Here is a 17,486-nt window from a genome sequence, read left to right on the forward strand (position 1 = left end):
AGCAATTTCTTGGAAGGATGGTATTTTAATTATAATAATTTGATATTAATCTTATTTTGCATGATTCAATGATTTTTTAATATATTTTTTCGATAGTAATTTCAGAAACTATTATAATATACGCTTTGCGTTTTTAAAATCATCAATAATTGAATAAATCGATAGATCTATTTGTAACTCCTTTGAAAATTTTATATGGATAGTATTTTTTCCCTGTATTTCAAATATACTATATAGTGTCAAATAAATCTACAGAATTTAGTTAATTTCAGCTTTATGTAGTTCAATTATTTGTACTAAAAAATGAAAATAATATCTCATATAAAAGGTTTGAAGATGGGATAAAATAATCATATTTGATATCTTATGTTATGTATCAAATAACTCTCTTGATTCCAATTTGTATATGTTTTTCATTAAGTATGAAAGACTTTTTTTAAAATAAATAAATAAATAGAATTTGTGATATAAAACTAGTCATAAATATTATATGACAATATACTAGGTCATTATGAATAATGAGAAATTTAACATAACATATATTATTTTTTTAATTAAAAACATCTTTTTCTTGATAACCATATAAACAATCATATATATATAAGAACCATCACGATTTTGCTTATATAGTTTGGACGATTCTCTTTATGACTTAGGCTCAAAACCTAATATGTCATGATAATCAGAGCTAGCTCAATCCGATGTATCCCCGATAAAAAAGGTGAAATACCGCCAATCATGAATGTGCATGCTGCGAATAGTATAGAACCTTGGAAAAAGAATATTCAGATCTGAATAGAATGAAACGGAAAATCAAATCGGTGAAAAACGAGAGCCTTGAATCTTTTATATGACATAAACTATCCTCTTTTTTTTTAACTATCTTCTCAAGTTCAAAATTTTTTTCCTTTAAAATTTTACTATTCGATCTGAAACATACACACATATTAATCGAGCTTTTATACAAATACTAGATATTGATGTGCGGATAAAAAGATCCCAAAATTAATAGTGATTCAAAGTTTTTTTTTTCACACATAGCAAATATATTTTTCTATTTTTGATAGCTAAAAGAAAAAAAAGATTCCAAAGAATTGAAGATTACAAATCTAGAGTTGCAAAATAAGAAAACAAAAGACACACTAATAAAAGCCAACAACACAAAAGGAAACACAAAAAGGTAAAAAAAAAAAGTACAAATGTGATTCTTTTTTTTAGAAAAAAAAAACAATAATTATATGTTAAAAAGTTAGGTGAGATATGAAAGCATCAAAATGACCAAAAAGCCCATAGTCATTTCCACAAATCCCATCCATCTCCTTTTATGTCCTCCATCATTCTTATCATTTGTTGAAGAATTTGCTGGTTTTCCACTAGAGTTCCCACTAACTGTATAAATTAATCAAAGGTCAAAAATGGAAATAAGAAAAAATTACTCTCTCTACTTTAGTTTAACACGATACAGTTTGACTGAACACAAAATTATCTTAAACGAAAAACACTTGTGGTATTAGTTATAGACACACTACTAATTGAAAACCAAACGAATCCAATATTTGTAGATACATAAAAATATCTCTTATATGTACAGTGTAATTTTTTTTTAAAAAAAAAAGGTGTTGATGAACCCCTTTACAACATCACTACATTAAAAATGATAATTAATGGTAATTAATTTTAATTGTCTTTAAATATATATTTTTAGCAGCGATTAACATTTTTTGTGTATATCCCTAAAGTATTTATCGACATTGATTTTGATAGTAGTTAAGTAATGTCAGTAAAGATTTTAGCATTCTTTATTAATGTTAATATTTAATGCCCTTTTAATGCCCTTAAAAAATATTTTTGTCGCAGTACATGTCATTGAAGGTAAAATAAGAAGTTAAATTTTTTTTAAAAAAATTGTTATATATATGTAAATGTTTTATATTATTTTTTAAACAGATTATAAAAATAGAGGGTAGTATAAAATGAATCAACTAGAAGATAAATTATAAAGAAAAAAAAAGAATTAATTTAAATTTATTAAAATATTTTGATTGATTTTTCTTTTTTTTTTTTGTACCTGGTGCAGATGGAGCAGCAGAACTTCCTTTTGCACTCTTTGCAAAATCTTGAAAAACCTTAGCATCTGGTGAATTTGGTGCCAAATGCAACAATTCTGCAAAAATAAATCACAACTCCAAATGTCAAAATAAATCTAAAAAAGTACAATATATATTTTATGTCTTATTTTTCAGGTTACTAATTCAATTCTATGCATAATTACTCATAATTATCTTTTATTTGGCTCGATATTGTAATTTTTAATTTCAGTATCAATAAATAGAAGTTAAACAGTTAAAAAAAACACGTGTCATGTACTTACCGGGGCACATAGATACATTAGACATATTAGGTGGAGCATGACATAGAGTAGGGAGGCTTAGTGCAAGTGTAGCATTGATCTTAAGCCCAAGGCTAGGGTCATTTCTGTCTTTTACCAGGATGCATAGACATATCTTGCTTTTATCTAAAACTTCTTTCAGACCGGTGCAACAATCCGGTGTGGGAGATTTGGCCTCTCCGCTGACATAAGGAAGACACGTGGCCAAACCGACGAGTTGGTTAGCACATTCTTCTCTATCTTTATCGAGATTTGCACTCGAAAACCCTAATAATAAAATCAAGAAGAAGAAAGAAAGTTCAAAAGTCACAAGTTTTTTTGAACTCATTTGAAACAACTTTTTTTTTTTTTGAAGGAATAATTTGGGAGTATGGAAGAAAGATATATAGACAAAATAATGAACAAGTGATGGAAAGTTTGCTTTTTTATGCTTTGTTTTTGTGACAATAATTGTATTTATTGTGATGTGTTCTAAATAAATGAGAAAAATAGGTGTGGTAGGAGATAGAAATAAATAGGTTGTGTATGGTTTTTGAAGTGTAAAAAGTTTGTCTAGTTATAGACTTTAAGAGGATTCACATGTGCTAATGTTACTATATTCCCAATATTTTATAATATTTTAATAATAAAATATTGAGTAAAATTTATAAACGATGATCCGAAACGGATAGAGTATATGTATACAAACCTTACTCTTATCTCATACATTTCAGAGGATCATTTATCCTCGTAATACTACAAATTTCATCCAAAAATGTTTAACTTCGATGTTTGATATATTAATGTTGGTATGATCGCATTAATGATTCAACATATAATTATTTAATATTGTTTTACTGGAGAAAAGTTTCTAATCAAATCTCATTTATTCACCTTGTCTCAAAGTTCAATTTTTGTAGGATGAGTTTTATTGTAATTTTATCTCTACTTGGATTATAATTCAAAAAATTTCGCTCTTGAATATTCGACATACTTCCTAGTTGATACGTAGTTATTATTTCTGAATTATTATTCGGGCGAGGCTCTTGAAGGTTTCCTTGCCGCGTGCGACGCGAGAAGGGGTTTCTCGTCAGGTCCATTTTACCCTCCTGGGAGAGAAGCATGGCTGCACATTCTCGAGCCCGATGTTGTGCCCTTTCAGTGCGCTGTTTTGGTTCCGAAATTAGAACACCCTCTCCTTCTTAATATCTAAAGAAAAGCGGAGCTTCAACACCAGTTGTTCTTCTAATTATCGGGAGGAACGAGCCCATGCACCTCCCACTCTTTTTGGATATTCTGAAGAAGCAGTTTCTCTTGAAAAAGAGGATCGAGGCCGCATTGGTGGGGGATGAATATAAAGTATATCTTCTCTTTTATAGCGTTACCGAATTATTGAAGAGTGAAAACTAATTTTTTTTTTATATAAAGTGAATTTAGTAATTACTTGAAAACTATAGCATATTACCTAGCCCAATTATATATATGTTAAAAATAGTGGAAATCTTTTATATATAATTAGTTTATATAAGTGAAATCCTATTTTAAAATATAAATAATTATGAACCAATAGAATTTATTTACAATTTTTCCTCCTTATAGAGAATTTATCCATTTCTTTTGTGACCATTTGCAATTTGTAAATGTTTTTTTTTTCTACTTAGTTCCTTAATGATTGAAATAGCTTTAATTATTTTTTTTAATTTGTACTATTGTCTATTAATGAATGTAAAAATAAATCTAAAAATATATAATTTGCTTGGTGTGTTATTGTCTAGTAGTTATTCTGACATTTTCATTATTTAATAACAATTTCACCTACTGCATTTAAATTAAATGGTCCCAATTCTTGAAAAAAAATTTTAAAATACACCCATAATTAGAAATGAATTGTTTCTTTCATCTTCCAATAATTTCCATTTTTCATAGTATTTTTTTCACCGATATTCGATCTCATTTTGAGGCTTTGATTAAATTAAATATGTATCGCCATAAGACTCGTTAAAAGGAAAAATATTTCCTACTGGAAATTTCTTTTATTCATAGACTCAAACTCAAAATATTTAATTAAGAGTACTGAAGAAATATTCATTACATCATAATCCTTAATGGCATAAAAAAATTTTAGCAGGTAATGGAGATATTCTAAGCATTCCATTAGTTATATAACAACGATTGAGTGTTCGTTTTGAATTCCGACTAATTTAGGTTCATGTCACGAGAAGTGCTCTCCATCGAGAACTTTTTCACACTCAAAACTTCTTATTAAAAGTGAGGATATCTATATATATGATGACAACAAGTACTTCAACATTCAACTAATTTTAAATTTACGCCGCGTATATTTATTAGTTTATTTGGAAAAAATAATTCATTTGTGAAATTTTCTTTTTGGATTATTTTTTTGGGGGACTAAAATCCAAATATATAAAACAAAAATTAATATATTCAAATGTTATCCCGTGATAAATCCAGATTTAACCCGTGATAGTATGTTTAATCCGTGATAATAGTTAGTTAATTAACTCTCTTTTATGTTATAAAAATGTTACATATTTAGATCAAACAATAATAATATTTGTCATTTAGTGTTACAATTATTATTAGATGAATTTTTTGTGATCCTTTTTGTTTGAGTAGATCCACAATATAAGTTACGAGTTCGATCGGTAGAAAGATTAAGTGTATTATTAACGATATATAAGAGTAATTTCAAGATTTAATATATAATTATTAATAAAATTTAATATTATGCGCACAATATAATTTTTTGATGAGTGGAGTTCAATATCCGACCAATTCAGGGGTGGGGCAAGAAGCTAAACACTCGGACTATAGATTCGATTATTGACTTAATAAAAAATTTCGTTTAGAATATGCAAGGGTACTTTCAAAATTTAGTATATAAGTATAAGTAATATTTGACCTATATACAATATAATTTTTCGACGTTCAGTATATATAAAAACATACAGTAACATCATATATATATATATATATATATATTTATTTTTTTTACGAAGGGCATTTTTACGATGATTCATGGGCGAGACGACATGCTTGATAAATGAATTCAACGAAATTCAGTTATTTTTGTTCAATCAATATATTTGTATTGATATTTATTAAATATGTACAAATATTAGATATCAAACCCAATTATTATCTTTCTAAGAAACCATAAAATTTCGCATTATGCTAGAATTTTATACTAATATAATTTAATTTCAAATTCATATTTGCCATTTATTTCTCTTAAGGCACAATAAATATTTTTCCAGTTTGACATGATCACAAAAGTCCTAATTTGTGTATAAATGATTAGATTGGATCATAATATTCTTCTCATGTGATACAAGAATTATCTTTTTTTATATTAATTAATAATTTGATATTTTACTTTATAATTGAATGAACATGTGATCCTAAATATTTTTGGATCTATTCATGAATTAATAATCTTTTTTTTTAAAAAAAATATTATTTTGTTTCGATAGAATCAAATTAGTATTTTATAAAATTTCTTGAGAAAAGTGAACGATTTTCAGGTTGATTTTTTTCTCTTTACAAAGCTTGAACCCGAGTCATCCACACACCTCTAGATCTTAGTGATGAATATTTTTACTCTTCGTGCGCCGATTATATAAAAGGAAAAAATACTTTATTAACTAATAACATATAATAATTAATAAAATATGAAATTAGCAAATGAAAGAACCCTAATACAACTTGTTAAATATATTGAATAGTTTATAAAGGAGAGAAATTAATTACAAAATTTGTCGTTAATATATTGGGCTAAATAATTCATAGCTAATTTATCTCTAATATTTTATGAAATAAAATTAGAAATGAATATTTATATTTTGGAGATAGAAATTATTTGTTTATTAATGGGAAAATACCCAAGTACCCCTTCAACCTATTCCCGAATGTTCAGAGATACACTTATACTATACTAAGGTCCTATTACCCCCTGAGCTTATTTTATATGTAATTTTCTACCCCTTTTTAGCCTACGTGGCACTAGTTCGAAAAAAAAGTCAACCATCGTTGGGTCCACAAGATAGTACCACGTAAGCTAAAAAGGGGTAAAAAATTATTAATAAAATAAGTTCATGGGGTAATAGGACCTTAGTATAGTATAAGTGTGTCTCTGAGATTTCGGACCTAGGTTGAGGGGTTACTTGGACATTATCCCTTTATTAATTAATGTATTTATGGAAAAAGTACCTATTTATTGTAACTAAAAACCAACACGTGTTGTGAGAAAATAATAAATTTTATATCCATAATGTTACATTTAATTATATTGGTTGTGAATTGTGATCATAGGTCACCTTATTTATTTATCATTAAATGCTAAATTTAATGATTAGCTCAACCTAAAAATCTTATTATTTCCCATTATTTTCCATAGTTAATAAATTTTGAAGTGATTTAGCATAACAATATACCTTTCTATTAAACTTTCTCCAAAATTTTAAATCTCCAAAACATATTCACATTAAAATCTGACTAATATCTAAACATATTCACATTAAAATTTGACTGATCGATAAAAATATATGTACCATAAAATATGAGATTATCTTTTACGTCTTTTTTTTATACTCAAATTTACAAATAATCAAATTCGAATTGCTCATATCACGTTAAAGAGAAAACACTCCCTATCAAGAGGTTCATTGCGAAATAAACACATCATATTCTATAATAAAAATTTAGAAATTCTTATTAATGTATATATCACATAGATCATTCTTGATTAAGAAATTTGATCGTGATTTTCATAATAATTAATGAAACTTGATCATGACTTGCACAATAATTATTAATGTTCACACTTTATTTAATTAATTATTGTGGTTTGTAATATACTTTATGTATTTTTTAAATATCTAAATCTAAATTATAAATCAAAATTAAGAAAATTTAATGTTCAATATTTTAAATAGGCCATGTAAATTAATAAATAGAAAATGTACCTAGGGTAAGGGTAATATACATATACCTAATATCTAGGGCAAAAGTCTGCATCATGATTAATGGAATTTTAACTTCCAACTGCTCAAAATGCATTAAATTTTCATTATAATTAATAATTTATTTTTTTTTAACCGCATATCTTTCATTTATTTTAAAAAAAGAATTCTTTATTCAGAGTTTAATTATATTTAAATACATATAAACCTCATTAAATTAATAAGTTCTCTAAGAAAATATTTTACTTCAGACTTGCGTCAATAGAAAAAAATCACATATTTGAATAAGATAATATATTTTCAGTAGATCCCTTAAATATATCATCCCATAAATATGATAAATTAATAACTCTTTAAAAGTATAAATACATTTAAGACGTACAATTTAGTGAAATATGATTCTATTGTGTTTGTATATTTGTTAAACTTTAAATCTAGTGGAAGTTCATCCATAACTTTTCCTTTTGTATTCAAAAGTTTCATTGTTGTCTTTTCGTACTACATTATAAAATTGTGAAGAATTCTAGATATATAAATGTTTTCTTATGCGTATCTGGTTCCGAATGTACTGTTTCATCATCAACGTTGCTTTTCTTATGGGATCAACAATATCTTCTAAGCTTTGGAGCTCCGAACATGTATTGTTTTCACCTGAATAATTCAATAGGTTATTGACATTCATTTTACTGCGATAAACGATATCATTAATCATGACGTCAAGTTCATGAATGACGTTTTCACAAGTGAGTTCATTCAAATTCTCTGAGATTGCATCATCCGAACAAATTTTCAGTGTCAAAACACTTCATCCGAGTCGGCATTGCAAATTAAAATTGATAACATCCAAAACATCAATCTTTTCTGGATCAACTTGTCGCACTTCATAACCCTCTAATATTCTATAATAAAATCCGCTGAGATAATACATCTCAAAAGCTCTTATTATCCACTATAACAAGGTTGAATCTCAAAACACTCTTTAAATTAATAAATATTAATTTATTAATTAAATAATTTCTCGACAAAATAAAAATATTACATTATTACAACTATATTAATTTAGTGAGATTTTACTATATCCTTGTTTTAAACTAAGCGATCCTTTTAGAGACAAAGAAACTTCTTGATCTTCACAATTTTAGCGAATAGGATATAAAGATTATTTTTATCGGTCTAATCGTAACACTTTATAATCGTTATTAGTGGGTGTCTATGTATAACAATTACATATTCAATGTCATTTTGAATTAGTGTACGTATATATATAATAACTACATATTCAATATCATTCTAATTTTAAAAATAATAACATTTACACAAATTACGATACGAACACAATATATAATAAGTGTATAATCAATGTGTATATAGATATATCTTTAAAGAAACAGCTAGGACTACCACCACATGATTGAAAGTAACAACCACTTCCAACTGTCAAAAAAAAGTGTAATAAAAGCCCATACTGTCCAATCCAACAAACTCAAAGCTGTTCTTTTAAAGTTTCATTCATTAAAACATTAGTACCACATTAATGATCGTGATATAGTAATAAATATCTTTTCACTTTTAATTAAAGATTTTAGATAAAAAAATTCGAACTAAAATCATATTTGATAAAGGGTAGTTTACTTTTGAGGTGAATCTTTTCAATGTACTAGCACTATCATATACCAATAAACTTTTCTAACGTAGTGACAGAATTACTACACACCAATTTACCTGATCAAAAATAATAATAATAACATATTCAGTGAAAATTTACTAAATAGAGCTTGTAAATGATAGAGTGTATGTAGATCTATCAATATCTTGTGGACATAGAAAGGTTGTTTCTGAAAGATTCCCGACTCAAGTGTATAAAATTCAAGTAAAAGAAGAAGACAATGACATTGTAAATTTACGACAAAAAACAATAACAAAAACATAGATACAAACACATCGAGTGGGAACAACTTTTTTTACTTAAAAAAGAAAGATAATGTGATACACTAAGCTTCTATTATCATAAAAACCTAAAGAAAGACCTAACTACAAGAGTCTATTATATACAGTTTAAGCATATATTTAAAGCAAAAGCTATATATAATCTCCTGATCACAAGATAATAATTTTATTAATTACTATTATTATGATATTATTTTCTTGTAACACTTCAAAGTTTTTGAGTGATCCAAGTTGTAGTCAGCCAAGTAACTAGCTTGTGATAAGTATTTATTCACGCTTATTCTATATACGCAAAGTACATGTTATATGAGCCCAACAAGTTATATTAGAAGTGATCTTATATATATATTTTTTTAGTTAGTTTCAAAAAATGATACATCTTTTTATTTGATAAATGTTTAATAACGTTGTCAACATTTTATTCATATTGAATTCTACTTATTTGACCAAAAATCTTTTATTATCATGGACCAAATTATGAACAGAAAAACATACGTAGAATATTTTAAAGTTAAGATATTGGAATTCTAAAAATATCTCACCATAAAAGTATGTATATCGATAAAAAAAAGTTCTTGTTTCTAGCCTTTTATAAGTATTGATATATTAAAAAAAAAGAACTCATTTCAAGTAATTTATTCTTAGCAGTTAAAACTTTTTATAAAACCAAAATTGAATTTTTGAATTTCAAAATCGTAAAGAATACAATAAAGTTATAATTAAATGATATAAATATGTGTTAACTACACATATCTTACGTTCATGTTGCTTTTCTTTATATATTAAGTCTAATTAAGTTTTTATCAAGACACATTGCAAAGGTGAGAGATTGACATTTTAAAAATAACGTACTAATAAATCAGTAATTTAGTAATTTTTTATCCAATTTAATATTTATACGTTAGATTTTATAAATAATTCTCCATATTATCAAGTTAGATGAAAGATAATTAGAGCTTATAGCCTATAATAAGTACAAATTAGTAACACAATTAATTGATATCATTATTAATTACACACATCTATGATTACCTAAATTATTTATTGACAATTTGTCATAACTATATATTAGTAAATTTTATGAAAATTGATAATAGTTAAAATATTATTCAAAATCGTGAAATTAATTTGTTATATCTTACCGTAAATGTTATTGTATTTTAAGATTTTAAATAGACAAATTTTATTTTTTTCACGAAAGGTTATTTTCTTAATATATTCGTAATCTTACTAAGATAAGCAATATTATTAAACCAAACCAAACAATAATAAAATAAACATTTTGGATTAATCTTTGCCATGATTAGAAAATATATTTTTATTTTAATGATTAATTTTTTTTAATCAAATAAAGCAATTTTTTTTTTTAAAAAAAGGAAAACTATATTTGCTTAACTTACATTTCAATTTTTCCGTTTAGCATAATTATATACACAATCGCGTCCTAAATAAAGCTGCCGTCCGCCGTTAACCTCCTTTCTCCGCCGCCGGTAAAATGGCCGGAAAATCCACCGCCGATATCCATCATCACCACACTCGTCTCGTTCTCAAATACGCTTTCATTTCAAGGCTCGTTCTAATCTCCCTGATAGTTCTATGGAGATCACTGCTCAGCCCTTACGATACCTCCGCTTCGATAAACCCTAGCTGCCTCTCCAACACCACGTCCATTATCGGATTGTTTTCCGGTTCAAATTCTTACTCGAAATCCGACTCGCCGCCGGTTCTCCTCCCGCGGTTGGCATCGATGATCGAGGATAGCATTGTTTGGGATAGTGTGTACTTTGTACGAATTGCGCAGTGTGGATATGAGTATGAACAGAACTACGCTTTTTTACCTCTGATTCCGATTTGCATCTCTTTGCTTTCACGAACCGGTAATTCTCTTTTTTTAATCATTTTGTGGATTAATAATACTAGCAACAGGATAAGCATAATTTTCCTCTTAGCTGCTGTTGATTTGCGTTACTCGAGCTGAGTTTCTTTCGGAAAATAACCTCTCTATCTTGTCAGAGTTGTAGCATAAAAATGTGTACTTTATGGTTATTTTTGTGAATACAAAAGTTTTAAATGCTTTATAAGCTAATTGCATCAAATGCTTATTGAAGAAGTGCTTAAGAAGACTCTTAAAAAGTACTAATACTTTTTTAGAAACATCACTTGAAAAAACACTACTTGAAAGAAACCGTGCGCCCAAAAGGAGCTAAGAGAGACTATATAAGCTACTTAGCGACATGATTGACATACCTAGTGTAATCCCACTAGTGGGGTCTGAAGAGGGTAGGCGTTTACAGACTTTACCCTTATCTTAGAATGTGGAGAGAGACATTTCATGACAGAGATATAGATAAGCATGGTGTCACTATTCCGCTACGCATAAAGATTCTAATAGAGACTATGTAAACAACAAGATTGACATTTTGCAGTATAGATCAATGGTCTGTTACATGTCATGCTTCAAAAGTTGTATCTTGCTCATTAAGAATGATGCTCATTGTGCAGGTAATTTTCCTTTTCCCGTTTTCGTGGCGAAGTCAGTATTTTTAAATTATTTGTTTTGGCAATTGTTACTTATTATATTGAAAAAAGTTCTTGAATGTTTGTTTTTGTAGTGTTTGCCCCATTGATACCTTTTATTGGACAGAGAGCTGTTCTCGGATTATCTGGTTATGTGCTCAATAACTTAGCATTTGTTTTGGCTTCTTTTTATCTTTACAGGTAATGTCCAGTTTTGCTTTAGCAAGTGTAACTTCTTTATGAAAGTTGTTCCTTCTTCTGTCATGTGGAGAAACTTCTAGGTTTAAATTAAGTTTTCAATGCCACAACATCTCAAGAATTGGATAGCAAGGACTCTTAAAATTCCCACGTTAGTGCATGAAAGTTGATAAGTTGGATTGGCACTAATGACTAAACATGTAACTATTTTGCAGTATGTAGAATTTTGACCGTGGAATTAGTTTATGACTTTGAATAGATTTTGTTGATCATTGATACATGAAAATGAGAGATCTCCTGACACTTGTATTTAAGACCCTTTTTGATATCACAGTTAGTTCAAAAGTTTAATATCAATTTGTTTTCAATAATCTGGATTATTTAACATCTGCGATAGCTCAAATGCTATAAATTTTCATGTTTTCCTGGTTAACTCTCTGTTTAATTGACCTTCTATTTTGGTGTGTGAACATCACCTTATTAAAGGATTTTTTGTGGGGCACTCTAAGGAAAAGTGAAAATGTATTGCAGTGGGCAAACCCATAAAGTGTCTTGCAATTGAAGTTGCAATCATATAGAAATTTCTCTAACTTCAAAGCTATAACCTCATGAATGTTGTATTTGAATTTTGGACTTCAGATGTCCTTTGCACAATGTGGAACGAACACTTTTTATTTGTACATGGCTTCACCCTGCTCAGCTGTTTCATTGTTCATGATTTCTATTTGGGTTATTTGGTGTAACGCTTTCAAATAAAAATTATGTAGAAGATTTGACTGGAGTGATTGATGTCTCTAACTTAAATGTTCATTCAAGTTAGTTTGAAATTGATAGGGTAGTTTGTATGAAATTTTCTTTGTGGAGAACATCATGGCATTAGTGTGATTTAAACTAAACTCAAATATGAATTTTTGGAAGTTGCGCAAGTAATTTACTGCAAGTTTTTGAGATGATTTGAAGGCCAAGTGTGTCAATTGAGTTATCTCACAGTCCTTTGATGGTTTCTGGATAGTCATTCTCCACTTGTTTGCACAAACTACACAATTGGTACTTACATATTCATAATGATATGTTATATTCATTCTTATATAATACATTAGATTCACACTGTCTTTGCACATTTATGAATTTATTTGCTTTTATTAATCTGCTTATCATTCTTTATGTTATTGGTTCACAGGCTCTCAGCTATTATCTTGAAGGATTCCGAGGTGGCATTGAGACCTACAATATTGTTTTGCCTTAATCCCGCCTCCATATTCTACTCAACAATGTATTTTCTTTTGTCTTGCCTTGCATTCGCCTCATATTATGATGACTTGCATATGAGTATATTCTGTTGTCTGTTCACAGATATACTGAGAGTATGTATGCTTTGTGTTCCATTGGAGGATTGTATTATCTCATGAGGGGTTCAAATAACATTGCAACACTTTGGCTGGCTCTCACTGGATATGCAAGGTCGAACGGAGTGCTTAATGCTGGCTATATTTGTTTCCAGACAATGCATACATCCTACAAAACAGCTTTTGTTAGAAAAAGTGTTGGTGTAAGTTTTGTTCTGTTGCTGTTCTTCCTTTGACCAATGCAACTTTGTTTCTGTATCAGTGCTTAGTACAGTATGATTGTTCTCACTATATGAAGAAGTGGCAGAGGCTTACTCAATTGGGCCGCACTGTTTACTGTGAGTTTGCGAAAGCTGTAGTTGGCATATTACTTCCCGAGGAGCTTCAGGGACTTCTATTTAACTTGGCATGCCATGAGTGGTAACAAAATGTACTCATGTATGATGGCTCAAGTGGGGCTGGGTTTGATCATCTATGAAACAAAACCAGATGACCTGTCAGGCTTTTCAACCATGATTTTTAAGTAGGGTTACGGCTATTGCTCTAACCTTAAGAATCTGAACTTTGAGACCAAGAGGGGCTTCAAATGTGAGAAGAGGCAGAGGAGAGAGACTAAGGCATTTCTGATTCTTATTTTGTACATGCTTTTGCACCAATTTCTTCATTTCCACCCACTTTATTCCTCTCATTATCTCCCTCAAATATTTTTCAAACTCAAAACACCTTACTACTCCTATCCCTCTCCTTTCCATGAATCAGTTTTCTTCCTTTGATCTGAAATGGCTCATCACCAATACTCTTGTTAAATCTCATCTTTGTTAACTTAATGGTGGTTGAGCAAAGTTGTTTTGGAGTTTCACGCTCCTTACCGTATTATATTGCACTATTTGGCTGGTGATGGGTGTTTAAGTTGCTAGTTTGACTGTTTTAGCATTTTATATTTGATGTTAAAAGAACATAATTGTTGAATTATGTGGCTTGCGTTATGTATACCTCGTAGTTATCATGATTATGAACTATCATTTGTTTGAGCATCAATTGTTCCTGGAATTCGAAAAATATAGCATGTAGCTTTAGAGAAAATGATGTTTTGGTTAAGATTACTCAGACAAAATCTTCCACATGTTACCAGGGGACCTTGGTAGTTCTTCTTTCTGGGGCTTTACGTAGCTTATTTATCATTTCCCCATTTATTGCTTTTCAAGCCTATGGGTACTACAATATGTGTGTGGGAGGCAGTTCAGATGAAATGAGGCCTTGGTGCAAGGCAAGACTTCCTTTACTCTACAGCTATATTCAAAGTCGTTATTGGTATGTTGGTACCTTTTCAAACTCTCACTTGCCTCTTCCACATTAAATTTGATCTGGTAGATATTAAACTACATTTGATCTTATTGTGCTGAAACTTTGGGTGTATGGTTGTTTTCTTTATAAGATCAGTACAAGTACAATTTTTTATTTCTTGTACTTCTACAGAGTCATAATACCCTAGAATACCTACTCAAGGTTTAGACCCATTGTTGCCTCTATATTCTCTGTTAATAATCTATAAAGAAAATGGCTTAAAAGCTACTTTGATCTTTCCCTCACATTCCGATCTCTCACTTTTAGCCATTCTTTAAGGTATAGTTGAATTTTATTTTTTTGTAATCTATTTGAAATGAGATGCCACTTGGGTGGGGCTCTGGTGGGCCCTTACGACCTCAATGAATATTTATCTAGAAAGGAAATTTCTCATTGGTGATTGGTCCGGCCAAGTGACCACCAGTTACTCACCCTGTGTAGCTGTGCTTAATTTCTTTGGTGAGGAAAGGTGATGCCAGACAGTAGTCACAGAAAATAGGTTCATGTAAATGCTCATTTGATACCTAAGATAGTCCTTATTGATAGATATCATTCTCATGCATTATTTTAGCTTATACACCAAAAAAATAAAGGATAAAAGAAAAGAGTGAGTAGAAAAAGTAAAAGTAAAAGTAAAACGCCAGTATCCTCAGCTAAACTCTATGTTGATTGCCGCCAAGCGCAGAGGCTGACTTTGCTGTTTCTTCTTTCTCAGGGGAGTGGGTTTCTTAAAGTATTTTCAAGTAAAACAAATTCCAAATTTTGTTCTTGCATCTCCAATATTATCTCTTGCTCTCTGCACAATCATACATTATGTGAAGCTATGGCCTGAGGTTTTTGTGTCACTTGGTTTTCGGGAATCCTCTCCAAATAAAGGAAGTGTTGCTTCACCCATGCCTCTGGGGAGAAATGCAGGATCCAAGAGTGTTGGCTTTCAATCAGAAAACAGATCTAATGCCGGGCAAGGTATAGCTTGATATGTAAATCATTTTCGTAAGATGTATGCTGTTATGAATTACGAGAGGAAGTTTATGTATTTTCTGATTACAACTAACGATTGGCCATCAATTTTTTCTGGTCTAGTATATGGCCAATGCTAAATTTTATTAGCTGGTATAACAAAGATGGTACTCTGCTTATGATTGAGCATTTTGAATGTCGTGTGGTTATGCATTGATATCGGATACAATTGCCCACACTTATAGTTTTCCTTGTCTCACATTTCCTTTCAATGTTTGCATTCGATTTGAACTTCTAATCCTTGCTCTGGTGATCTCCTTGTTCATGTTGCTGCACTTTGTGATATTTTTATCTGTGAATTAGTATGATTTTATTTCTTTCCAACTCATATAAAAATGAGTGGTTGTATGTTTCATCACATTCTTCTAGAGACTCAATTTCAAAATTTTGTAATGTGAAGACATTGCTCATTGTTTAGTTCACTATTGATAGGTGACTCTCTTAGATGGCGAAAACCAGCTCTGAGAGAAGAAAACTATGCGGTACAGCCGTCAGAAGATGAATCATCAGAGAATCCAGGATTCAAACCAATTATTCTTGTTCCCTTCATTCTACACCTTGTGGTCATGGTTGCAACGGCTTTCTTTGTCATGCATGTACAGGTTGGCTGACCTCTTTCCCTTTTTTTAAAGTGACGTGATTATTAGGAGTATATTTTCCTAGCTTTTGGTTTAATGGTGGGTAACTATTATTGAACTGAATTTTCCCTTTAGTATTTCCAATTTGCCCAGTCCTTTTTCATTTACTAAGCGTATGTTGAACTTCTTCTGGGGAGTCTTGAGTTCTTCAGCTGATGAGCTTCTTTTCATGTTCTGGTAACGGACATGGTTTATACTTTCGTGCTCACCTTGTCCTCTGGCACGAAATGGTCATCTCCCTTCGCGCTTGTTACTTTTGTGCATCAACACTGCCTTCTGAGTATGAGAATCGGAATCTAGTTGATTGAAAGTTTTAGTTTCATCTCAAGTTAATAAGTCTGTCAACCTAGATAAACACCCTGAGCAAAACCTATATTTGACTCTCTTCCGACCACTTTGACAGGTTTCAACACGATTCTTATCTGCCAGCCCTCCTCTCTACTGGTTTGGCTCATATGTCATGGCATCACCTCGTCTTAGCAAGAGATGGGGATACATTATTTGGACATATTGTGCAGCTTACATCTTGCTCGGAAGTTTGCTCTTCTCTAATTTCTACCCCTTCACCTGAGACGCGTGGTATCTTGAAGCTGAACTTTCTTTTCGTCTGATTTACCATAATCTCCTCGTTTTTTTGAAGTATCATATCCGATGGCTACCTCGCAGCAGCATCAGCCATTCCAGTTTTGACGATAAAAGTAGAGTAGATTGTAGAGGTGTGGATACTGGTTGCAGAGTTGCTTTCTTCACATTCAAACCTTGAAAATCTCTGTTTGGACATAATGTTCAATAGACTCTAACATGAATGTAGCAAAACCAATTTTGCTTTGCTTATGTAACAATTTGTAACTATAAAGTTATTTCCGTATGACTTATACGTCACATATTTTAGCCGTGAAATTAGTTACTGATGCTTGTATCAGGACAGACTATCTATATCACATTCCTTTGGATCCGGCCCTTTGTTGAACGTTTGATACTTCTACACTGAATTGTTTGATGAGATAACATTTTTTTTTCCTATTACTTTTTGAGAAATGAAGAGGACTTTGGACGGATTAATGGTAAAATTATCTCCGTATAACTTTTAAGTTATGAGCGTAAGAAAATTAAAAGGAAAAATCGA

General features: G+C 30.1%; 2 protein-coding genes across 2 annotated transcripts; one reads left to right on the top strand and one right to left on the bottom strand.

Annotated features, from left to right (window-relative positions):
- Positions 1 to 818: 818 nt before the first annotated feature.
- Positions 819 to 3,005, bottom strand: LOC101250539 (non-specific lipid transfer protein GPI-anchored 14). Its single transcript, XM_004228674.5, has 3 exons — positions 2,372 to 3,005; positions 2,069 to 2,164; positions 819 to 1,389 (listed from the first exon to the last, which is right to left on the bottom strand). The coding sequence occupies exons 1-3, from the start codon at positions 2,715 to 2,717 to the stop codon at positions 1,250 to 1,252; spliced, it is 582 nt and encodes a 193-aa protein (XP_004228722.1). The 5' UTR covers positions 2,718 to 3,005; the 3' UTR covers positions 819 to 1,249.
- Positions 3,006 to 10,696: 7,691 nt separating this feature from the next.
- Positions 10,697 to 17,315, top strand: LOC101254228 (uncharacterized). Its single transcript, XM_004228597.5, has 8 exons — positions 10,697 to 11,174; positions 11,910 to 12,015; positions 13,193 to 13,285; positions 13,366 to 13,561; positions 14,491 to 14,669; positions 15,418 to 15,668; positions 16,155 to 16,324; positions 16,764 to 17,315. The coding sequence occupies exons 1-8, from the start codon at positions 10,793 to 10,795 to the stop codon at positions 16,929 to 16,931; spliced, it is 1,545 nt and encodes a 514-aa protein (XP_004228645.1). The 5' UTR covers positions 10,697 to 10,792; the 3' UTR covers positions 16,932 to 17,315.
- The last annotated feature ends 171 nt before the right edge of the window (positions 17,316 to 17,486 follow it).

Source organism: Solanum lycopersicum, chromosome 1 (assembly GCF_036512215.1).
Source record: "Solanum lycopersicum chromosome 1, SLM_r2.1".
Lineage (NCBI taxonomy): Eukaryota > Viridiplantae > Streptophyta > Magnoliopsida > Solanales > Solanaceae > Solanum > Solanum lycopersicum.

Bases quoted from the DNA above. Each gene is read 5' to 3' on its own strand.
- LOC101254228 (XM_004228597.5), top strand. From the start codon at position 10,793: ATGGCCGGAAAATCCACCGCCGATATCCATCATCACCACACTCGTCTC. The intron at 13,286-13,365 runs GTATTTTCTTTT...GTCTGTTCACAG, and splicing joins TCCATATTCTACTCAACAAT to ATATACTGAGAGTATGTATG. The intron at 14,670-15,417 runs GTATGTTGGTAC...CTTCTTTCTCAG, and splicing joins TATATTCAAAGTCGTTATTG to GGGAGTGGGTTTCTTAAAGT.
- LOC101250539 (XM_004228674.5), bottom strand. From the start codon at position 2,717: ATGAGTTCAAAAAAACTTGTGACTTTTGAACTTTCTTTCTTCTTCTTG. The intron at 2,165-2,371 runs GTAAGTACATGA...TTATTTTTGCAG, and splicing joins TAATGTATCTATGTGCCCCG to AATTGTTGCATTTGGCACCA. The intron at 1,390-2,068 runs GTACAAAAAAAA...TAATTTATACAG, and splicing joins TGCTGCTCCATCTGCACCAG to TTAGTGGGAACTCTAGTGGA.